Here is a 24,729-nt window from a genome sequence, read left to right as displayed (position 1 = left end):
CCTCAAACTCCTGGACTCAAGTGACCCTGAGACCATAGCAACCCAAAGAGCTGTGACTATAAGTACAGGCCACATTTTGTTTAATAAAGAGAAGACATTATTAGTGCTAAAATCATTATAGCAAAATCTCTTTGAACTATTCTTCTTAAACATCAGAGGATTTTCTATGATTTGGTTTCTGCATATGTATGTCCTATTTTCTTTTAAATTTTGTTACAGAGAGTAATTGCATCGCTAGCCATCACTAAGTAAGTAATTATTTCATCACAACTCATGCTGCAAACATAGAGTAGCTGGGAGAGAAATCGGAACTTTCCTTACCGTTTAGGTCATACTCCAGGAACTGTAAAGTTGAGCTGCATGTGGAATCCAGGAAGGTTTCAACATGATCCGCATTGTTTTTCAACCCAACATTCCAGGTGGCATTATAAAGGGGAGAAGCCACCCCAAAACGTGCAGTCAGGGCTCCAAAGAGAGGAAGGAAAACTCCGGCAGGTACAGAGAACTTGATGGAAGGAATCTCAATTGTCTGCTCGGGCACGGTGATGGTGGGCAACTCAAAGTCCCCAATCGTGCTGGCTACCTTATTGAGATCCAGAACAGCACCGGCAATCCGAAGACTCTTTGGAAGCGTGAACTGGGACACAGTTAGCTGAACTTCAGGCACAGTTATCTCAAAATAGGGCACTGAGGAATTTCCTGGCTCAGAATATTTTGTGAAGACATTCACTTGAGGGACTTTTACCTTGGGCAGTTTTGGTAGGCTGACAGCAAATGGTGATGAACTTAACTTCTTGTAGATTTTTATTTCACTGAAGTCAAGCTTGAACGATGGAACCTGAAGATTCGTAAATGGTACTTGGAATGTGGGTGTGATGAGATCTGAGTACGGATCATTCAGTTTCAGCCCTGGGATAACGAATTTATCAGTCAGTTCTTGCACAGGGGCAGACAGAGGAAAGCCCTTGGGGTTTTTGGTGTACACAAGAGCCGTAGCTGCATGAAGATGCTGTCTCTTTCTAGGGCTGGTGGTTACATCCAGTTTTAGGAGATCCCATAGACTCTTGTCATACACTGGTAGGTTGATAAATTTCAGGAAGTGTAGGTGTCCTTCTAAGGTTCCCGCAATGTCAAAGCGTGCTTCTTTCTGGTCATTAGAAAGCTGTAGACTGTTCTTGAGAGTCCCAGAGTGAATCTGAACCTCACTCTTCCAGCCGAACTTCTGGTTCTCAGTGTTAGCGTTCAGGACCACTTCCTGGCCAACGTGAGGAATGTCAAAGAGGGAACTGAGCTGGCGTGCACGGACTTGAATAAGCGCTGACACTGCTCCCGGGAACAGTTCCAGGGTAGCTTTGCTTGTATGCTCTCCATGTGTGGAAAGGAGAGGCCGTAAGCGGTCTTTCATGCTGTGTTCCCACATGGTGTATATCCGCAAGGGAGTGGCTTCCCCAGCGAAATTTTCCTTTACTTCCACGTTCCAGATACCATCAACTTTAGAAGAACCTTGCAGCTTCACAGAGGACCGGGTAGCCTTGGAATTCAGGTAAGTGCTGGCCTCACTAGCGAGAGCTCCTGAATACTCCCGTGAGAGGACCAGCCCTTTGATATCTGCTTTGGTAGAGGACTCAATGGAAAAGTATGAAGTGAGGCTTTCTAAGCTGAGCTTGTGGTCAATCGCCCCTTTTGCAGTGGGGAACATCTCTGGGGCATTGAAGTCATACTTTAGTTCAATGGATGAAGAGGCAGCAGGTTTTGACTTGGTATTTCCATTAAGCTCATGCTTGAAATTCATTCTCAGAACTGGGACGTGGACTTTTGCACTTGTGGTTAGCGATGCTTCCATGTTTTTCTTGGTGAAGCTAATGGTACTGTCATGACTGCCTTCTACAAATTTGTTACTCAGAGACAGAGCCGTGGCTAACTTCAGTCCTCTTTTCCTCGTCAAACGTAAAGTGCCCTCTAATTTGTACTGTAGTGCATCGATGACAAACGAAGAGGAAGAAAGGAAATGAGCCACAATATCTGACTGGTTATAAAGTCCAGCGTTGGTATTCAGGGTGATGACACTCGATTTAAAGGAAAAATCATAGGTCATGTTGCCCATGGCTGGAATAAAAAGACTGCTTACATCACTCAACTCCTTGAGATCTGGGAGAGAAAGTTTGAATAGATTCCTAGGGATATAAAGCTCTGGCAGTTCGATGGATGGCAGAACTAACGTGTATGAAGGCACAGAGAAATCAGAACTAGGGACAGTGGAGCTAGATGTGTTGATTGCTTTGGGAATCACATGGCTGAAGGGCCATATCTCTGCTGAGAACGGAGACACCTCAATGCTGATGACTGGAATGGTGTATCCAAGATACTGAAAGGTCCTGGGGGGAGCATTGCGGGATTTTTCAGCTCTAACCTCATCCCATTTAAATTTCACTGCCTTGTAGGCTGTAGTAAGGAAATCCAAAGAATTATCTCTGACATTCGCAACATAGCTATCCAGGGAATTGACATTCTCATTGATAAACTTATAAAACCTTCCCAAAGGAATTGCAATGGAGTGCTTGTCTTTGTTTTTCTTATACTGAATCTTTACATTTAAATCAACTGATTGCTTTGTTGTTTTCAGGAATTCTTTCAAGCCAGTTGCTTCCCAGATGTTGAAATCTTTCAGTGAGGGAGTTGTGAGTGCTATGTAAGATACATTCATTTCAGGGATTGTTAAAGGAACATTTAGGAATTCCAGGTTGGCGTCTCCATTGATGGACACATGAGCTTCAATGCTGTTCTCATTGTTAAGGGCAGAGAAGTTTTGATTGTACTTATACTGATTGAACCTAGCACTTGCCTGCCAGTTTGCCTGCTGGGCAGCAGGACTCACAAGTAGTGCATAGTTATTTAAAAAGTCTATCTTCCCTGTCAGCTTTAAGGGAAAGCTAACTTTCAAATTTCCTTCATTATTGGCGGACGCAGTCATCTCAAATGGCTGGGCTGAAACGAAAAGAGAGTTTTTCAAAGTTCCAATCACTTTTCCATTTAAATGAGCATTGTGGTCTCCAGTTATTTCTACCTTCCCTTTATCAAGTAGGGCGATGCCTTTAGCGTTGAGAACACTATGGCCCACATGCTGGGATTCCACATCTGATGTAATGTCAAATTTAGAGAAGTTCAGGAAGCCAGATTCATAAGCCAGGTTCTGGGTCACTCTTACGTGTTTGCTGTTGATCTTATTGGCCAATTCAAGGGAGGCAAGGGGTCCTTTCATGGTAAAGCTGATTTGTGACTCGTGTGTCCCCTCATCTGAGAAGTTGGGACAGGCCCATTTCCATGACCCTGCTCCAGAAGAGGTCAGCGTTACGTGTCCAGCCTCCAAGCGCGTGTTGACATCATTAATCAGCTCGGCCTTGCTGGAGAAGTCTAGTTTGGGGATGTTCAGTTTGTGGGAGTACTTCGTGAGGCTATCCAGGGTAAGCTGGTCCTTTATCTTGACTATCATGCCATTCTTAAGCTCCAGTGTGTTTTTTTCGGTATGAAAACTTGCCACGGTGCCTGATTTTCCCTCAATGGCATTTGTAGAAAATACTATTTCACTTCCATGCCCCATTCTTAGGTACTTGCTGGAGAAATTCATGGATTCCTTCAGAAGCAGTGGATCGGTCATAGGCTCCAAGAGTTGTGCATTTGCTTGAAAATCAAAATTGAAAATTTCGAATTTGGACTCTCCTTTGGCACCGATGAAAGCTTCAATTCCCGCTTGGTGCTCTGAAATAGTCACATTGTGTACATTAGCTTGTGCATCTATGGTGAAAAGGGGAAACTGGATTTTCAAAATGCTATTGAGCTTGCCAAAAGCAGGGATCTTGGCAGTGTGTGAGATGGGAGGAAGCTGGAATTCTGGGATGTGAAGGTCGGGAACTCGAAACTCTGAAAGGTTGAGATTCGGGATTGCAAACTCTGGGATTGTGATTTCTGGTAAACTGAAATCTGGTAGCATGAGTCTGGCAGGAAGGATGTTCTCCACCTTCAGGTCCCTTAGGTATACTTCGGGGACCGGCCACCGGAGCTCACTGCTCAGCATCTGATCGATGGTTCGGATAATCCTGACTTTTATGTCTTTCAAGTCAATTGTAAAGGAAGGGATGTGGAACGTGTTGAGGATAGTGAATTGAGGCGTGGAGAACCTGGATGGGATTTTTATGTCTTTCAGCTCTTTGAAGTTTATCCGAACTGATGGAATCTTCAGATCTGTCAGGGGAACTACGAAGTCTGGAGTCTGGAAGGTGGCTTGCTGAAGAGCACGAAGACTGACTTCAAAGGCAGGCATGGTCCCAAGAAAGGTCTGGATTTTAGGGACAGTGAACCCTTGTTCCACCAAAGCTGTCACATTTGCAGCCCAGGCTTGGATAGAATATTGCTCTGCAAGGTCAGCGAGGTTCTTAGCAGTAAGACCCCACCAGTCAGAGATGTAGGTGACTAACGTGTTGTAGACCTGTCCTACCAGAGACAGGTATCGCTCAAGTTCGTGCTGGATATCCATTTGGTAAATTCGGTCTCGCATGTCTTCTAGAGTCTCTTGGAATTTTGCTTTTATGGGAAGGAAATATGCAGAATTTAGTGCATTCTGTAACCAATCAACAAATAAGGTTATTTTGGTGTCCTTCAGCTTTTCCAGAAAGGCAGAAAGCATGACCTTGACATCCTCTATAAACAATTTCAGTGCTTCAGCTTTCTGTGGTAGGTCCAGATAACTATTGGCTAGCTGAATCACTTCACGGATTGTGTCATTGGTTTCATTTACAAACTGGTGGTAGTCAAATGACCTTAATTCCTTTACCAATATATCAAGCAAATGGTTTACGTCTTCAATGATTGTTTTAAAAGAAAATTCTTTAAGCTCCCTGATAATATCATCAATAAACACAAGCAGTTTCTCATAGCAATCTTTTATATCAACTTGTTGTAGAGCATTGCTTAATTTCTGAACCATGTCCTTCAGTTTATATTGGTGGGCTAACTGTACTGATTTATCTATTAAAACTTGGATCTGTCTGTCTATGTCATATTTCTTAATTAACTCATGGGCTACAGCTCTAAAGGCATTGATTTTCTCAACTACTTCAAAATCGTTGATAAGATTTATAACGAAGTATTTGACATGCTCAATAATAGTATTTATTTTTTGAACTGGAATTGTAGCTCTGAGTTGATTTAAAAGTTTTCTGATGTCAATAGCTTCAACCTGCTGTTTTAACTTTGCAGCAAGCTCCTGGATATCTAGGTTCTGAATCTGTGTTCTGATCTGCTCTAATTTTTCCTGTATTTGGACTCTGATTTGGTACTGAGTATCTACATTTTGAATCCAAGATGCTGTACTGCTTGCCATTTTGTTAAAATCAACATTTTCAACAAACAAATATAGACTGTGGATTGTTCTTACTAAAGTTACACGGATCTGATAACGTTCATCAAGACTTTTTAAACGTTTAGTAATTTGATCAATAATCTTAGCAATAGCTCTTTTTACATCACGTAGATCATAATTATTTATAATATAATGATCAAATTGCATCACATATGTCTGAAACTGAGAGAGTTTTTCATTAAGGTTGATTTTGACAGTATTCAATGCAGTTTGTAGATCATTTTCTGTGATTCTGTAATTTTCTGCAAAAGCAGTCAGTTTCTTCTTGGCACAGGCAATTTGTCTCTCCCAGTCGAGTGCATTTAGATGCTCACTAACTTGCTGTGGGAGTTTGCTCAAGCCTGCACCGTATTTCTTCACAAACTGATCAATATCGATGCGTTTCAGTTCTCTCTGTATGATTTCCAGTGTAGTTATAATTATTATTCGATTTCTCTCCAAATATTCCGGCAGTGTTTTAAGGAATGGGAGGCTGATAGTGTGGACATCTTGGTTCTTATCATATTTCACAAAAGCAACAACTGTGAATTCTTGGGGCTGCTCGATGGCATCTTTCATCTGTAAAGCATCTATGACATTGATGGGCTCACTGAGCAGAAGTGGCACTTTAATTGGGAAGTCTAGCACGGTGAGGTCAGCCAGGCCTCGCCCGCTGAGCTCCACGCCGATTTTATCTTTGGTGTTGTAAGCATCAAAGTCTTGGCTGTATTCATGGTTGTTCAGCTGGGTCTTGAGTTTCCAGGTGCTGGTCTGCTCGGTCGGAGTGAGCAGGGCACTGAGTCTGTGATCAAGAGCCGCACTGATGCTTTTCCCGGACGAGAGATTGTGACTCGTGGATCCTTTGTAATCATGAGAGAAAGTAAGAGCCAAAGGTTCTGCTTTCAACAGAAACTTGCTATACAGCTGCCCGGTGTGTTCTCCCCAGAGGGCCAGTTTCCCATTGCCATTCACATGTGCGTCAATGGCCACGGTAAACGGGGCCAGCGCAGAGTGGACAGCGCTGTTGAACCGCAGGGAGTCCGAGTGATAGTTCGTACTGATGTCAACCGAGGCGGCCAACCCGGCGATGCCCGTGCTGAGCCGATGGCTAAACTCCGCGCCCTGAATCCTAGCTAGAGTATCTGCTTTGTAGCTTGCTGATAAGTCAGCGTAGGAAATGGTGTAGATGTGCTTTATTTCATTATTTTGGTAGGCTGCTTTCAGGTTACCGCCCACGTTCAGCTTCAGTGGTTCTAGGCGTAACTTTCCACTGCTGGTCAGATCCAGAGCGCTGTATTTCAGGTCGTTGTTTAAAGTAGTTACAAGAGAGAAGGGCTGAAGCTGAAAGTTAAAATTCTGCTTGTAAAACTTGTCAGCGCTATAGATGTTGTCAAGTTTGGAAGAGAACTCCAGCGACAGTCCTGCAATGCTCAGACTGTTGGCGTGGTCCAGGGTCATTTCCCCATAGGAGCCCATCAGGTCGTTTGAGACCTTCAGTCCTTCTCCACTGAGTCTGAAGCTGAAGACATTCTTGCTGTCCACACCCATTAGCATGGCCTGATAGGCACTTGCCAGGGACACCTCTGTGAGGGCGGCTTTTCCATCCACGCTGAATTTTGCGCTGTGTTCTCTGAAGCGGCCGTTTGCTGCTAACTTCATAGATGCCCCAGAGAGGCCGAGTGCCGCATTCAGTTCGTTCTCCAAAAACAGGGGGCTGTATTTCAAGTTGGTTGTTGCACTGGTAGAGATCCCATCACGGGTGATCCTTAGGGTGGCCTTGTGAGCACCTGCATTAATTTTGTCAGTGCCCAGAATGTCTGCGTTCAGTTCAACGCCCTGGGAATTCAGGGATCCAGCCAGCAAGGAAAAGAACTTTAGTGACTTGTAATCAGCCTGATACTCAGAACGCAGCAATGCGTTTTGCTTAGAGAAGGTCAGGTCCACCTTGTTAGAGGTGGCCAAGTTCTCATAGTTGCCACTGGTGTCAGATTTCAGGGTCAGCTCGTAGTTTTCGTACTTCAGCGAAGCGGTGTTTTTAAGGGTGCCACCTTGGAGATTAGAGGTGGATGTGAGGGACAGGGCGCCATCCTCATACACTCCTGTCATCTGGTTGGTGCCCTGGAGGTAGGAGGAGTTAAATCTCAGGTTGGACTCCCCTCTTAGCTGGCCAGTGGTCGGGTTCCTCTGACACGTCAGGCCATAAGTGCCCTCAGCATAGAATGAGGAGGCCCTGAGCTGTCCGTCAATCTTGACATCTTTGACAAACAACTGCTGTTTCATTTTTGAATCCAAATGGACCGAAGCAGACATCTGTGGTCCCCAGGTACTAGATATATCAAATGTGAGTACACCTTTGGAGGCTGGGTTGTTTCCAATTTTTTCTACATGACTGAGCTTGACATTTGAGTCCAGCAATTGGTGCCGTAGGGAGCCATCACATGACAGTGTAAAGGTATTCCTGTGGTCATACGTTGTTTCTCCCGATCCTAACACAAAAACAAAAGACACTGGTCAAATTAAATCCATTTTCAGAACAATTTCTATGCTAAAAGTCACTAAGAAAGTCTCATTTCTCTGAGTCAGTTGTACAATCGTCTTCCAGCCTATAATTCAAATGTAAATTTGGTGCGGAAAGGGATTCCTCTAGGAAAACTTCCTGAAGCTGCACAGGGCTACTGAGTAATTCCACTGAGCCTCTATCACTGCACTCCCACACCGAATCATCACTCCTGGTTTACACAACCACTTTCTTTGCTATTGTCTAGAAGAATATCTAACACACACTCTGGGCTTAGTAAAATATTTCTATTGGTGGAGTGAATTCGTAGATTTCCAGATAGCAAGGAAAGTCACAAAGCTTAAGTCATTTCCCTCTCAGAGGCGTCTCTGCCGTGAGAGCTTGTCCTGAATCAGCCTGGCTCAGTCTTTACCTGTGCATGGCTCACCTTGCAGGCTGTAGGACAGCAGGTTGACCACAGAGTCAGCCTTTATGTGGTACCGTGCTTGGAGGCGGAAGTGATCTCTGCTGGTGTTGCCACCAGTGTAGGAGGCGGACAAATTGTACAAGTTGCTGTGCACATTTGTGGAGAGGTCTAGGACTCCTAGTAGAGGCACTCGCAGCTGATATACTTCGGGAATGGTGAACGAGGGGACCTGGAACTCTTGAGATGGTAGCTGAAATCCCAGGGATTTGAAGCTGAGGGCTGGTGTTCGAATGGTCTCTAACATCTTTAAATCTCTGGATGATTTGCCGCCAAAAGGCAAAGGAATTTCAACCTTGATGCTGTTCTTGTTCAAGATATATTTGATTCGCCCATCACTGAAAAGAACAACAAAGACCATATTCTCTAGTCAGTCATCAAATCTATCATCAAAACCCTTGACCTTCTGATCTTCCAAGCAATACTGCATTTGCTCTGTCCCCAGACCCACACTGTGTTCTGCAGTGTGCTGCTCCTGCTGCCTGGTGGACCCCTTTGTGTTTTCCACTATTTTCTAAATAAATTCATCAAAACCTTTCCCAGAGCCCCTCCCTTTCCATCATCACCAGCCCACCTAAGTACAGATATTTTCTCTCATTCTCTTGATGTAGTTCCTGATGCCCATCTCAAAGACTACGTCCCAGTTCTGCTCATGTAATTAGCTATTCATTCCTTTGCTGGTATCTGCGTAGTATTTTCCCAGGAGGAAGGACTGCACATTATCCAGTTTCTATGTTTTTACCACAGTTGGTCTAGTATTTTATACTGAGTGGATACTTCATATAAATTTTCTAAACTGAACTGGGACAACTTGATATGCAGAAAGAACACAAGTGTAAGTCAGTAAATTTGGGTGATACTCTTTATGTTGCTAATGGGAAATATTATTTGAATGAATTAGGTTCTGTGAATCTCTCTGATGTTATGTGCAGAGTAGAGACTACGGTTCCCTTTCTGATGACCTTGTGGAAACGGCTTTGGAGATCAAATGATAAAGAATATCTAAAAGCACTTTGCAGCATTTTCAATATTATGCACAAGCAATGGACTATAATGAAAACATACAAATCAAGTAGGATGACAATGTTCAACTATTCTAAGCCAATAAACTGCTGCATTACTGTTGAGAAAGGAGCTGAATGTTACCTACCCAGGATTCTCACATTCAGCAAGAAGATGATCAATGGCCAGCCACTAAGACGCTGTCCGATTCTGGGGTCCCAAACACCAACAATGAAAACAGTCCCCTGTCCTGTGAAGTTATCAACTTCTATTTTTCTTCAGTAGTGTCTGTCTATCCAGGTGTCTGGGCAGATTTCAGCCCTTTCACAATGTCTTTAACTATTACACTGTGGTGTTTAGTCATAGTCTACAGAAAGGGCTATGTAACGAGGGCCACTTATCTTTTAATCTTGAAGACATTCTAAAGACCAATACATTTAGACAAGACTAATTTTTTCAACTCATGCTCTGATTTTTTGTTTTTATGACATAAAGTAATCAAAGCATTACATATGCTTTTGAAATATAAAAACGGATTGAGCAGTTTGGAATTGGATGCTCCTGGAAGGGTTAAATGGTATCATTAAACTGAATGTCTGTCAATGTTCAATATTGTTTGGACCTTCCATGACTCAACAGTAGGCTGTAGTCAATAATTCCTCTTCCTATTCTTCTAGGTATTCTTTATAGCCAAATAAGTATGAGCATATCCTGATGCAGAAGAAAAAGGACATTTACTTGTAGTGGAAGAAAGCTAAATGGTTCTCAAATCTGGCTTGTAGTGAATAAAATATTTTAGGACAAATGTACCTAATAATATTTCAATTATTTTCTTAGCTTCCTCTTGATTGGGTTGGTTTTTACATTTGGATCTTATGTTTAATAATGAAAAAGTATCACAGAGTTTATGTCACAGTTATTTGTCTCCTTATGCATAAATTATTTCTCAGAAATTTAAGTTAAAAACAAAAGTCTAAATCACGTTCAGTAACATGTTCCACTGAATTTGCATGGCCTGGGAAAACTCTCTCATTTTTCCTCTTACCTTTTCAAGAAGAGGTTGTCAGGGAGGTGGAAATACGGTAACCACATTTTTTCGAGGTTCAGCTCTTTTAAGCTGCTGAGATGATCTTGTAAAATCTGGGCATAAGGAAGTCCATTGGCTGCTTCCTGGAGCCATGTGTTTGTTGTCTAAAAATGACAGAAGATTTTTGGAGCAAGGACTAGATCTGCATGAGCCTCAGAGTATGGCTCACACTGGGTGACATTCTAGATTTACCAGGTCAGTTGTCAAGCAGGACAGGGTGAAAATAAATTAGGCAACTAAATAAAAAGGTAAAAATAAATTACGGAAAATTGCCAGTCAGTGAGCTCATCCCATGTTTTGTAAAAATAATATAGAGCCCTAGTGATTGTCCTAAAGGCTTCTTTGAAGCCTCTAGTTTGTTAGGTACAGCAAATGCTTCTGTTTAGTAGTATTCATTTGGTAACTAACCAGGTAACTAGGCACACACAATGTTTCCTTCCTTCCCAGGAATTCCCCAGGGCCAGGAAGCATGCTGTATGTATCTCTGGACAGTCTCCTTCCTCTGAGAGTTGAGGATGTAATTAGCAGTTATAACCGTCCCTTTTTCTGACTGATTCATACTTACTACTATTAATTTGGAGCCCATCTCCGAGAAAGTCATGCCTGTTTGAGGAATCCTGTGATCTAGCAGTTTATTGGCATGCATATGCAGGCTTCTGAGATAATCAGAGGGGTCCACAGGGAAACTGGCAGCCGCTTTTTTAGTATCTACATTGGTTCCTGTGTTCCACTGGAATTCGATCTTCTCATCATCTGAAAATGCACAGGTGGGGAAGCTGTCAGCAGTGCCAGGTCAGCAGTAATCGTGGCTCTGCACTGACGGCTCCCTGTGGAGCGTTTATGGGGGGACGGAGGCACATACCGTAACGCCACACCACCCTCTTGGAAATGGCCGAGCCGTACGCTGTCGCCGAGGAGTCCATATGAAGCAGCAGCTTGGTGGGGGACCAGTGGGTTGAGATCTCACTTCTGGCTTCGGCTTGCAAACGGGGTATGGAAATAACGCCTTTGATTTTGCCTTCCCCATTCGTGTCATGACTATTGGGAAGACAAGCATCTGGGATCAATGGTTTTATCCATTCAAGGGGGCTCACAGGACTCAACAATTAGAAATTCCACCTTTGGTGACAAAACAATGTACAGGAATAGATGTGACCACAGGTAGATCAAGCCCATTAACCTCTCAAGCCAATACTGAGCAGAAGTGCAGTGCTTTTTGGGGACGTCTGTACACATTTTGATAGCTATTTTAATCCTGCTGTGTATTTCCTAGTTCAACAGCCTTCATCAGATGATTAAACCCCTTTTTGCTACTGTTTCCTGGTCTATAACAGAGAAAAATCATGTCTACCTTGAAGTTTATCATGAAGATTGATATTTTTAATGTACTGAGCTTAATAGTTGGTAGTAGGTAGTTAAGCACCTAATAAATGGTAGACGATGCAACGGAATACGTGCAGATTGTGTCAAGGCGCTGGAGGCTCCTTGTGCTACTCAAATCGCAGAGCGAAGATGCACCTGGCATTATGGGATCTAAAGCTGGAGGACACAGGAGAAGGTCCTGCAGGGCCTGCAGTTCAGGTCAGGTCCCCCAAGCCTTCCTCACCTTACGTGGCCCGTGAATGCAACTTCAGTGATTTTCTTGTTCTGAAAGTCTAGGTTGAGTTTGTAAGACTTTTCATCGTTGGAAGACTCATCAGTGACCCTAAGGATGGTGCCAAGGTCAATGTCAAGATCTGGAATTTGCATTTCGCTGGATAAGGTCTTACTCCTTCGGTTATACTTGAACACTAAAGTAGCTTCGGTTGTCTTCTTCCCTGGAAGAGTGTGTAAGAGAAGGAAGAAAGGCGTGCTTAGAAGGGATGTTTAGGAAAAGGGAGGAGAGGAAAAGGCAGGCAAACCATGAGCACTCAGTGCGCTTGCGTGCAGGCGCAGTTCAGGATTTTACTTTCCTTCTTTAATGTTGTGGTTATTGATATAGTCATAAGATTCTCTAGTATTTACTGATGGTCTATCACGCACCAGGCACAGAGGAGTCTATCTTTGTAGAGCTTACCTTTGCGTGGGAGTAATCACAATACGCAAGTCAAATATTCATGTGATATGGCAAGGGATGTTAGGAAGAAAAAATTAATCTAGATATGAGGAGAAAAGATGGGAATGAATTGAAAAGTACTATTTCATCTTTGGTGGTTAGAGAAGCTCCCTCTGCCAAGGTCTCTGGATGGAGACCATCGGAAAAGAGGAGCTGAGCCATGCTGGGTGCTGGGGGTGGGTGCTGGGTGCTGGGTGCTCCAGCTGGAGGGTCAGATGTGCGAAGGTTCTGAGATAAGGCATGGTCAGCATGTTCAAGGAGTGCAGGGCTAATCTTTAAGCATGGTCACAAGCTGACCACTTCTCATGGCTCCTCTGCTGTGACTCTAACCAAAGCATCCTGCCTGGATTGCTACCATAAACTACTCACTAGTTTTTCCTGTCCTTGTCTCCTTGTCCTTGTCCTGTCTCCCTAAGCTCTGTCTTCAACATAAATGTAAATTAACTCATGAAATAAGTGGCTTCTTATTTCATCCACAGGGATAGTCACAGGGTTAGGGTGCTGGGACTTGCTGCTGAAGACTTGTGCCCCAGCCTGGAGGACTCAGGAAGCTCCTACCCTCCCCAGCCAGTGCTACGGCCACTGGAGACCCAAATCTGAATCTGAAGAGCCCCAGAATTGAAAGCCATGCCCAGGACCTGCGTTCCCCACAGCATAGGGCAACAGAGGTAACGACTAACAGGCTGACCTGATTGAGGAAGAGACCAACACCCAGGACATGAATGGCCAATGACCACACCAGAAAAATAGAACAAGCCCAAATAAATAACCGACTGACACACCTCAAAGTCTTAGAAAAACAAAAAGAATTACAAACCCACAGTTTGCACAAGGATGGAAATTATACAGACCAGAGCAAAAATTAATGGAATGGAGACTAAAAACAATATAAAAAATCAATGAATTGAAGAGCTGCTTTGAAAGAATAAATAAAATAGACAAACCATTTCCTTATCTACCAGAAAAGGAAAGAGAGGCACAATTATTGCAATTAGAAGTGAAAAACAATTACAAAGGACATGACTGAAAACCAAAAAATTATGGTAACTGCTTTATGAACTTATATGCCAAACAATGAGAGAACTCAGAAGAAATGGAGAGATTCCTAGATACATATGAATTGCCAAAACAGAACCAAAAAGATTTTAAAATCTTGATCAGTCTGGGCCACAAAGTGAGCCCAAGGCCAGGCTGAACCACATAGTGAGAGCCTGTCTCAGAAAGACAAAAACAAAATCTTGAACAATCCAGTAACAGGTGATGAGACCGAAGCAGTAATAATTTAAAAACTACCAAGAAAAGCCCAGAACCTGACAACTTTATAGCCAGATTCTACAAGAATTTCAAGGATGGCCTAACACTGACATTCTTCAAACTTTTTAATGAAATTGAGAGGAAAGAAGTGCTTCTGAAATCATTCTTGGAAGCTAACATCATCCTGAATAAAAAAAGTAGACAGGGATTTAACCTAAAGAAATATGGACCAATCTCCCTAATGGACATAGATGCAAAAACCCATGACAAGATACTAACAAACACAGTGCAACAAATCATCATGAAGATCAAACGTCATGACCAACTAGGCCTCCTCCCAGGGATGCAGAGGTGGTTCAACACACACAAATCATTAAATGGAACTCATCACATAGAGTCACAAGAACAAAGTCACATGATCATCTCAGTAGATCATCTACTCAGAATATTCTCCCAAACAATCAGATGAAAGAAAGACACAATAGGGACTTGTGTAAGAAAGGATGAAGTCAAAATATTTTATCTGCAGGTGACATAACCCTTTGCTTACAAAACCCAAAATACGCCACTAAAAGACTCCTAGAATTGATAAGCAAATTCACCCAGGTAGCAGGACAGAAAAGAAACACACACAAATCAGTCCGTGAACCAGCACGATGCATGGGCCACCAGTGGACTGGGAACAGCCAGACGCCAGCCCCGTTCAGGGTACGGGCTGGCAAACAAGAAGTACCGATCCCCACCACCCCCACCACCACAAGCCACTGGCTTATCTGGAGAGACACAGGCTGCAATGAGCTCTCTATCGTGTCTTCTCTGTGTATTTTCCTCGGGGTTCCTATCATGAGTGAATGTTGGATTTTGTTGCACTGTGAGATGTAAGGGTCTAGAGTGAATAGTCTGCATATGCATAGACAGTTTTCCCAGCATTATTTGTCATTTCTACTGAGCTATACTCCTTGACCACTTCTAAAATTTATATGGAATCAGAAGAGATCCAGAATAGCAAAAGTGATCCTGGTAATAACAGCAAAGGAGATGACATTACAATTCCAGACTTGAAATTATAAAGTTATAGTTATTAAAACAGCATTCCATGTCTAGGTGTCTTATCAAAAGAGTTAAAACCATCACAGAAAAGGGCTAGATGCATACTCACGGCTGTAGCAATGCAGTTTATAATAGGTTTGCACACACACACACACACACACACACACACACACACACACACACACCCAAGTGCTTCCCTGGCTGATAAGACCATCTTTTCCCCACCATCCTCTTCCTCCTTTGGTCCTGTTTTCTATCCCTGGTCTCCCTGCCTCAGCCATCCGCACCCCGCACCCCTGCAGCCCTGCGTTCTCACAGCCGCAGGCCTTCCCATGCAACACGCTTTCCCCACTCCTCGACTCTTGTCGCCGCCCATCTCTTCCCTGCCTTTACTTCCCCAGGATAATGCTTCTTGTCATTCCCAGTTTCCCTGGCGGTCCTCTCCCAGCATTCCCTGGGTCCCACTAAGCACCCCAGCTCTGCTCCGATGTCCTGACTGTTGACTTGGTTGTCGCTTCTGTGAATTCCAGTGGAAGCAGAGACTGCCCACTGCTCTCTGTCTAGCCCCAGCTCTGAGGCCTGGCACTCACTGGGCACTCCGTCAACACGTATTTTATGTTAACTGTATTCTCCCTGGGGGTCCAGGGACTCAGGGCAGAGCCAGAACAGCCTGGTTCTGGATTCTTACCTTCTGCCTGGATGGCAAACTTCAGTCTGTCCACTAGGGCATTTTCCTCTCTCTGGAGCTCGTAGGTGGCGCCCACAGAATATTGTTCTACGTCTCCGGTGGGCCTCAGCTCCAGCCCATATCTACAAATGTCACAACAGACCACATAATGTTAGAGTCATTTTATTTTCTTTTTTGGTACTGGAATCGGAATCAAGACCTTAAGCTTGCCAGGCAGGCACTGTGCTGCTGAGCTGTATCCTCCCCGGCTCAACATTGGAGCTTTGGATAGTGGTAATAACATCCCCCAAGCAATTCAGTCTTAAGTGCAATAAAAATATAGTCATTATTTTAATGTTCTCTCTCAACCTTAACTAGTAATGAGCTTGATGATTCCCATCAGTTCCCCCAAAAGCAAAAGGCAAGGGATGATCCCGGGATGTCCAGGGCTCCTGGAGACGCACAGCAGTACAGATGAGCACGAGAGGTAGGAGTGGGGGATGGAAGACGAGGAATCCCAAAGCACGGTGCAGGCTGAGCACATGGGCGAACCCTGAGACCCTCAGACCAATGGGTCTGGAAACTCAGAAACTCTCACAGTGAATTAGGATCGAGCTGCAACCTGCTGTAATCTCAAGTGAGGAAAAGAGTGGACGGCCAGAGGACCAGTGCTTTAGACATCTGAAGAATGGTACAAGCCCAGAAGCATGGCGACCCAGGTTGATTCCACAGGTCACTTCTCTCTGCGCCGTCAGGTGACTGTGTGTGGAAGGTGAGCAGATGTTGGCTGGGCACCGAGCACTCCTCACCTGATGTTCCCTGTCAGCGGGTAGTAGGAGGCAGACTCTGTGGCGCTGGCATTGGAGGGGGCGTCGGTGCTGCAGAAGTTGAGGCCAGGGATAAGAGGCCTGCAGTTTACCCAGGACTGCTTGCCGTCAATGAGGGGTGGGAGCACTTCTGTCTTGGTGGTAGAAACCAAATGCAATGTGTTGCTGGTGGAGGAGGAAAGATCTGAGTTACCTTCAAGCCGGGAGTTGAAATGAGCATCACTGCTTCTCCCCGTGGACCTGTCCTCTGCTCCTCCTCTGTACCTCTCTGTGCACACCCACCTCAGATTACTTGATTTATAAGAAATAAATAGCAGAGAGAACATCAGTGACCAACAACCAGTGACCTTTACGTTTTGACACTGCCCTGAGTCTTTATGAACTTTTCTCTCTCTCCCTCGCCATGGTAGGGGCAGTCTTCCCATTTTATAGGGAAACAGAAGCTGGGAGATGGTGGCTAACTGTCCCCGGGACTGCATTAGGTGACAGGAGGCCTCTCTCTGCGTGGCTGGGATTCCTTAGGTTTCCCCACGAGGCCTGTTGTTCTGAAGATCTGGCTGCTGCTGAGCCTCCCGGGAAGTGACCGGGTCATGAGGGTTTAACTTTGCCAGTGGGTGAATCCACTGATGAGATCACTGTCATCACTGGAGGTGGGAGAAACAGGAGTGGGGTTCAGTGGGACCCAGCTGATCACAGAGGTACCACCTGGGGGCTGCACCCTCCCCTGGTCCTTCCCGCTCCGGCTCTTCCCTGCATCCCTCCTGGCTGCCGTGAGATTTGCAGCCTTCCTCCTTCTGTCGTGATGTCCTGCCTCACTTTAGGCCTGAGCCGTGGAACCAGGAGGTCGGGGACGGAAACCTCTGGAACTAGAGCTGAGCAAATTTTGCCTTGCTGAGCTGTCTGTCTTAGCTGTGGCTGCAACCACAGACGGCTGATCAACTCTTAACGCTCTCACTGCTGCTTCTCTTCGCCGGCATTACACGTGCTTAGCTCTCTTCCCGTGCTTGCTCTCTCTGACACACACACACACACACACACACACACACACGTGCAAACACACACCCCCTCTTCCCTTCTAGCCCGTTCCTTTCTCCCTCACGCACAAGAGGTCATTTGCCTTTGTAGGGTTCTTCGGGGGCACTTTCTTCTTGTTCTCTCGGAAATGTTCAGCAGAAGTGTTCTGACTTAGGGTCGGATTAAGATGTCAGAGTCTCTAACTCTGAAAAGATTATGGTGCTCTCTTCCCATACCCTCGGAAATGGTAGGGTACCACACGTGCTTTAAAAAATTAGTAAGTACAATTCTGAGGATGTGTTCCCTTACACGTAATTTTCTTGCCCCCAATTGCTTCCTCATGGTTGGTGGTGCTTTAAAACCAAGCTTTGCCAGTGGGCCGGGCCCCGAGTGCCAGCATGCGCCTGGCCGTGTGGTCCTCTGCCCTCTGGCTCTCGTGGCTTCTCTGACCCCTGCCACGGCCTTCACCTTCCTTGTGCCTCTCGGCTCGCTCCTCCTTCACACCTCTCGCTGCTAACTCTCTGTCTCCCTTTACATGTTTATATTCCCCACATTTCTGCCCTCATTACTCGCCTCTTACTGCAAACCAACCTCACCTCTACCCGCTGATGACCCCCAAATCCGTGTGGGAGCTCACCACTCTTCACTGGGCTCGATCCAGAGGTGAACTGCCACTTAAATAGCTCTACACGGTTGCTTTGTAGGGCATTGAAGGCAGCTCAACTGAGTTTGCCACCTTCCTCTGAGGCATACTCTCTCCTTCTGTGGCCCCTGTTGCAGGGAAGGGCAGCGCGTCCTGTGCCCTCCCTTTTTCCCTGTCCCCAGATGCAGACAATCGCCAGGCACCCACGATTGTGCCTCTCGCAGTTTATAGCGGCCGCTCCGCCCTCTCCCCGCCAGTGTGGGCATCATCACTTCTCACCCACGTTTCTGTGCAGTGCCCACCTGGTCTCCCCTTGCTTCCTCTCCGCCCTTTCCTGCTTCCAGCCCGCCCAGCTCCTCTCAGACAGCAGAACATTTTATTATGCTTCCCGTTCCAGCCTCTCTGCCTTCAGAAGGATCCGAATCCCTGTGGGTGGCTTTCCAGGCTGGGCCTGGTCTGAATTGGGCCACCTCTCCTGGCCATCTCTCGTTTAAACTCCTGGCACCCTTTACTCGACTTCTCCCGCTTCCTTGAGCAGTTTCTTTTTGCTTCATGCATGCTTTTCCCTCTGCCTGGGATGCTCGTTCCCTTCTCTTCTGCTTGGATAAGGGAACAGCCCTCTATAGCGGATCAAGTGTCGCGTTTTGGAAACTGTTTCCCAGGACCCACAGGCTACGCGGAACAGAGCTTCACGCACCCTTGTGGCTCCTCCCACCCAGCCTTCCCTTCACGGCTACCATGTATGTCCCTTTTCTCGCCAGCAAATTTAACCTCTGCAAAGCCAGGGACCTCGTGCATCTCACTCAATATGCTGGGCTCCTGGTGGACAGACACTGTTCCTGGTGGACAGACACTGTCCCTGAATGAGCAAACGGGAGCATCCGAAACAGAGAGACTTAGGTGAATCAAGGGTGGAGATTATCATTGAAAAAGGACCTCTCCATATGAGGCTGGGCCCCCAAATCATGAGACTGAGAGTTTCATGCTTTATCCACTGAACCGTTTACCACAGAAATGCGTACGTTGTGTGGGTTTTTTTTTCTTTTAGGAGAGATTGTTCATTCTTAAAAAAAAAAACCCTACAACGTAGTAATAATTGACTAGGTGTTAATTAAGCTTCAATGCAAAATGATATAGGCTAATTAAATAATGTTCTGCCAATTAAGCAATGTGTGTAAAATAGAAGAAAAAGTAATTATTTAGTGGGTCTGAGTCTGGGTTAAAAATAAGGTAACCAGGACCTCCTCTCTGTCCTCAGAGAACCTGAGTTATCTCAGTGGGCTCTCTGTCCTGGCCAGATTCTGCAGATGCATTCGCAGCTCTCTTTTAAACTGACCGGGAACTCCTGGCTGAAAGTATTACCTGATGCTGAACAGCTTGATGGGCCTCTTTGGAGACACAACGATGAACCTCAGCTCCCCAGCTTTCAAGGCCACATGGGCCTCCAGGCTGGACCCACAGAAGACGTTGGTATTCATTCGGACCCCACTCCGTGCGAAATCTGGCATGATGATGCCTATACTTGTCACAAACTCCACGGACACGGAGGGCCTCATCACCAGGTCAGTTTGCATCTGTAGGCCAGAAAATAACCCCTTACATTGTGTTGCCTATTTCAGTCTTTGGTGGTCAGATCGGCCATGCTTTCCTATCTTACAATGCAAATGTCTGGATAACTCGTATCTCAGGAACATCATTGTAAGTTATTGGGAGGAAAAAAAGCCAAATTCCCATTTCTCCAGAGCTAGACTCAACAGGACTCGGAAGCGCCTCAGTCAGCTGGAAGCATAACCAGATACAAAGTGACAGAAGTGGGCGCGGTTGGCAGATCAGCTGAGGTCTTGTTTCCCGGCCGTGCCCAGCTGGAGGTGGAGAGCTGGAGCATGCTGGTGGGATGCTAACCCTTTTATAAGAATTAGCAATGATGATACCCTTTTTCTGGCACTAGAAGCCCACTTCAGAAATGCGTACAAGGAACTCACTCTGGAGGGAGAGTGACAACCACTGATTTGTCTGCAATGGATGCAAACGGTGTCTTACTTTGGCCATTTCCAGTTTTACTCCAGCTTTGGTCCCCAGGGTGGTGACTCCAGATGAGGATACTTGCAGCTGTAACCCCATTCCCGTGGGGAGCTCGAAGGTATTGTCCATGAAGATGTAGTAAAGGAACAAGTCATTCCTCCAGCCTTCCCTAAGGGCCTCTCCAATCTGCAGACCCAAAGGGGAGACCCGCTTAGAGTCAGCCTCGTTCAAGGACAACTCCCAGACTTAGACGGTGTCTTGTCTTTATCCAGAAAGGAGAGAATTAGCATATTCCAGTTACCTGAATGGTTTGGTAAATCAGTTAACTAATGCTGATTTCAATACACTGGGATATAAGAAATCACTCTGGATTGAATATAGTAGAATCCTTTTCAACTGGTGATTCAGAAGGCATTTGGAACACTGTCGGACCTCAGAGCTTTTTGAAATTTAAGTACCATGTACAGCATGGCTGAATTCCTATTGTGTTGAGTCTGAATGTAAACAAGAGTTTACTTGAAGTATATAATTTTATGGTAAAATCAATCTTTGAAACCAAGAGCTACTGAAATGATGTAAATAGTCATATGGATTGGCTTTTTTTTAAAAAAAATAACATTTCCATAAAGTAACTTGAGATTTGTTTTCTCAAAGTCAACATCATTAGTTATCTTATCATAGGGAGCATGTTTCCGTATTTCTCCCTTGTTTGTAAATTATAATAACAAAGTTATAACACATATTTTGGTAGTAGACTACAGTTTGACAATTACTTTCCTTCATAATCATCATTTTATTTCAATATTAAAAGGAGCCTTCATCATAGGTAGTGGAAGAAACACTTAACATTGTTTTCTAGGTCAAATGAAAGCTATTAAACTAGCTACCATTATGGATTGCTTCATTTCTTGTGAGTCAAGAATCATTTTCATTGGAGTTTGAGACAAATCAGTGTCTCTGAAGGAATTCAAGCACCTTTTCTGACCAGCATGACTAGACCTGAAAAGAACCTGGGCAGTCTAAGAAGAGGAGCAGCCAACTACAGGCCCACGATGGGGCCTCGGTCACTCACCATCTGGGGGATTCCCCGCAGAGCGTGCACCCCACTCAGCAGCAGCCTCCCCAGGAGCCGAAGATCTTGAAGCCTGAAAAAGCTAAGCTCTTTGCCCAGGATACGGAGGTAAGCTCGGGCTTCTGGGAGGTCTCTTGATTTCAAATCTTTAATCAGCTTGTCGACGATGGGTATGATTCCATTTATCATGTCCTGGGATTCGAGTAATAAAATGTCCCGTGAGCTGTTTGCTCTAACACCTTTAGATTCCTGAGGTGGGGTCTGTCTACTGCAGCTATGATAGAAACATCTGAGGTGGGGGGAAGAGCAGGCACAAAGATCAAGCTTCCTTCCACCTTTCACTGAAAGAGAATTTGTCTAAGCAGAGATGAAAGAAACCTGTCTTATCAGGGGCAATAGCGCTTTCAAAGTTCCCCTTAGTGTGGAAAAAATGTAGGAATAGTAAGGTGAAATCCATCCTCCAGGATGCCTGTATCCCCAGAATTCCTCAAGACCAGAAAACACGTGGCACTCCTCCCCTACTCAGCCCTCTCTCCTTAAATTGGAGGTTTCTTGAAAATATGTAACTGCTACATAAATCAGCTACAAGCTTGGGAAAAAAATCTGTTTTGCTTAGAAACGTGAAGAACCCGATACACTGATCCAATGTATTGAAAAAGAGATCAACAGACCCTAAACAGCTCAAAGATCCTCAGTTTTAAGTAGAGGCCAGGAAGGCAGCAGGGAGGGGGGACCACTAGTGACCCCAACAGCAAGTTACTGTGGTGCTTCCCAACTTTGAAGGCGGACCCGAGTCCCCTGGGGTCTAATCAAAGTGCGGGTTCGGATTCGGTAGGTCCTGTGTGGGCCTGGTGACCTGCATTCCTAAGAGGCACTCATACAGCTGATCACCAGACCACACTTTGGGCACCAAAAAACTAAGGAATAAAAAGCTCTAGATTATAGCATCTCGTCTCTGCTCCTTGGGGGGTTCCATTGCTAGGTTCACAGTGGACTTGGGGCCATCAGCTAATACACTGATGTGAATGAGAGCTAAAGAGAGAGGTTAAGAATGACAAAAATACCAATTTAAACTCATGATAGTATCTGCTTATCGAAAAATCAGTCCCTGTGTTGGGTACTCTGCCTAGTATTTTATACATTATTCCATGTAGTCTTTAAATAGCCTTGGAAGGTATGGGTTATCACTGGTACTCGGGGATCCAGGAACAGGTACAAATATCAGGCAGCTTGTCTGCGAGCACACAACTTGTAGCCAATGAGGTTAGAATTCAAAACCATTCCCAGACTTGACACTCAAATCATTTCCCTGAAGTGCCCCTAGCAAATCTGGGTCCTGGGTACCCTGAGTTCCAGGGAAGCCCATGACTGCGGAGAACTCTGGCTCTCGTGCCCACAGGACTGCTTAATATACAGATACAGCCATCATTTCAGGTAGGCAGCACTTCGATGGCTTCTAGGCATAGAAAAGAATTCTTTTTCACCGGGACCCACAGCCTTCCTTAACAAATACATACCTGCTCGTGTTTGTCATCTTTGGTATAGCCAAAGTGGTCCACCAAGACCTTGGAGACGCCATCAGGGACCTGACCATTGACCCAGTACAAAGCCTTGCTGACGCTGTCTGGGAAAAATCCTTGCTTCCCGAAAAGAGCTTCTAGCGTTGGCTCGAAGCCTTTTCCTTCTAAGCCAATCTGAAGAAGAGAATCAGGCAAGAATAAGCCACTGGGTTTTTGGTTGTTGTATATGAATCTCCCGTTCCCATGCATTTAGTTAAACAAGCCCTTGGGAAACACTATAGGAAAGAGCTGAGCTTAGCATGCTTCGCATGACCCCTAGTGGAGAGAGAGGAAGCGAGGAGAGAAGACCTCAAAGCTACAGCAGGAGCTGCCTGATGATTCCAGCTTTCTCCAGGAGGAATCGTGCTCTCTTGACTTTCTGTTTTGGTTTTGTTTTTAGATAGGGGTCTCCTTACATTGCACAGGCTTGTCTCAGCCTCCTGAGTCCTGAAGCTACAGTCACACGCCACGTAGTAGGGGCCACCCAGTGGGTGCTTCCTTGACTGTTTATAGTGTTGTTCGGAAAGGACCAAGAGCTCCATACTCCGGCCTCACACGTACCTCAAAGAGGTCAGCTGAAGCGAATCCGAAGGCAGTCAGGGTTGTTTTCAGCATGCTTTCTTTCGGGAGATAATTATTTGGATCAAATATAAGATTCCCTTCAATTTTGGCCGAGACTGGGTCAAGTGAAGGAAGAGAAACAGATTTGGAAAATTGATAGTTCCGGGAAAATTTGCTGAAGTCCATGATTGTTGGAAGTTGGGAATCCTTCAAAGCTTCTTTCACTAAGGCTTTCAGACTGGATGAAAAGAGGAATGAATACTATTTGAGCCAAAACACACTGTTATTCATCGTCTCTCATGTTCCAAATAAGTACGAATTTCCAATCACTCTGAGACACATGGGATTCGTTTGACCCCAAGACTTTGGTTCAGAGTCTGCTTCATATTCACAAGTCTTTGCTTGGGAAGAGAACACAGCCCTTTGGGCACTTCCTGTACAGAATGGAAGCCTGGAATCCCATCCCAGGCCCTCAGCGGCAGATGGGGGAAATTATGCCTACTTACCCTCCAATATACAGCTCTTCTGAGCTCAAGATGTTGGCAATGTGAGAAACCACAAAGTTCTTCACTTGCTCGTTCTCCTCTCGTGGGAGAAGCTGGATGAGTCTGCCGATGTCAGACTGGGAAGGCTTTTTCATCAGCGTGAGGTAGGCGGCCAGTCGCTTGTCCCCTGGAGAGGCGCTGTCCACGAAGGTCTGGAGAAGGAGCTGCTGGGCCTAGGGCCAAAAGAGCAGGCCGTTACCCCTCTTCCTCAGTGAGCACCCAGAACGCGCCCGGCCCGCCGGCTCTTCCTGGTGGTAAATCAGCGCTACTTTGAGAAACCCAGAAGACCTCCTTGGAATATCTGCTGAAGTCAATTGCGCTAAAATACACAAATTACCATCAAGCTGTGCCACTAAGTGAAGATAAAGTTGTTCCAACCTATTGTGTGTGGGGTTTGTGCTAACAAGTAAAGCAGTTTCCAAAGCTCTGGGGTTCTGCCAACTAAAGTAGGCGGAGTTTCACTATCCTAGTTTCGTGACACTGGGGAAAATCAAGCATGCTTTCCCAGATCATAGTGCTGGTTAATGTGGTGGCGGAAACCTCATGCCCTGCATGGCGAGCAGCAGCAGGGTTGATAATGTCTCTCATGCCCGAGCGATGCGAGACAGGCGAGCAAGGGACTTGGTATTTGTCATTAGAAGACATTAGAACAAAGTCAGTCAGAGGATGAATTTTAGATCTCACACGTCCCCAAACCCGGGTCACTTACCTCGTCTCCAAGTTGCATCTTCCGCAGGGCCTGGATAGCAGCTTTCTGAATCAGCATGGATGGTTTTGAGCTTCCGATACATCTCAGAATGGAAGACTTGATGGTTGGTGTTATGTTGTCCAAGGTTCTACCCATATTTCCGATGACCTGCATTGAAGAAACAGAACCCATTACAATGAAGGAGAAGGAAGGGGCATCCAGGGCGAACATTTCTGCAATGATGCATGTTGTACAAAAGACGGAAGG

The 24,729-nt window shown here is 45.3% G+C and overlaps 1 protein-coding gene across 1 annotated transcript in view; it reads right to left on the bottom strand.

The window, feature by feature from the left end:
- Nucleotides 1-24,729, bottom strand: part of Apob (apolipoprotein B) — a 37,709-nt gene that overhangs the window by 3,537 nt on the left and 9,443 nt on the right. Inside the window, exons 12-26 of the mRNA XM_003473159.3 lie at nucleotides 24,484-24,630; nucleotides 23,736-23,947; nucleotides 23,230-23,467; nucleotides 22,627-22,803; nucleotides 21,110-21,301; nucleotides 20,056-20,223; nucleotides 19,378-19,589; nucleotides 16,341-16,523; nucleotides 15,553-15,674; nucleotides 12,072-12,282; nucleotides 11,328-11,503; nucleotides 11,031-11,218; nucleotides 10,424-10,569; nucleotides 8,341-8,714; nucleotides 322-7,881 (exon numbers count right to left, since the gene is read on the bottom strand). Coding sequence (XP_003473207.2) covers nucleotides 322-7,881; nucleotides 8,341-8,714; nucleotides 10,424-10,569; nucleotides 11,031-11,218; nucleotides 11,328-11,503; nucleotides 12,072-12,282; nucleotides 15,553-15,674; nucleotides 16,341-16,523; nucleotides 19,378-19,589; nucleotides 20,056-20,223; nucleotides 21,110-21,301; nucleotides 22,627-22,803; nucleotides 23,230-23,467; nucleotides 23,736-23,947; nucleotides 24,484-24,630 — 10,306 coding nt within the window. The remainder of the gene's footprint in view (nucleotides 1-321; nucleotides 7,882-8,340; nucleotides 8,715-10,423; nucleotides 10,570-11,030; nucleotides 11,219-11,327; nucleotides 11,504-12,071; nucleotides 12,283-15,552; nucleotides 15,675-16,340; nucleotides 16,524-19,377; nucleotides 19,590-20,055; nucleotides 20,224-21,109; nucleotides 21,302-22,626; nucleotides 22,804-23,229; nucleotides 23,468-23,735; nucleotides 23,948-24,483; nucleotides 24,631-24,729) is intronic.

The sequence above is a fragment of the Cavia porcellus genome, unplaced genomic scaffold (assembly GCF_034190915.1).
Source record: "Cavia porcellus strain 051 isolate PalLab524CR breed Dunkin Hartley unplaced genomic scaffold, mCavPor4.1 scaffold_1, whole genome shotgun sequence".
In the NCBI taxonomy this organism is placed as follows: domain Eukaryota; kingdom Metazoa; phylum Chordata; class Mammalia; order Rodentia; family Caviidae; genus Cavia; species Cavia porcellus.
Note: the sequence above shows the minus strand (reverse complement) of the source record. Positions and strands in the feature narration are given on the sequence as shown.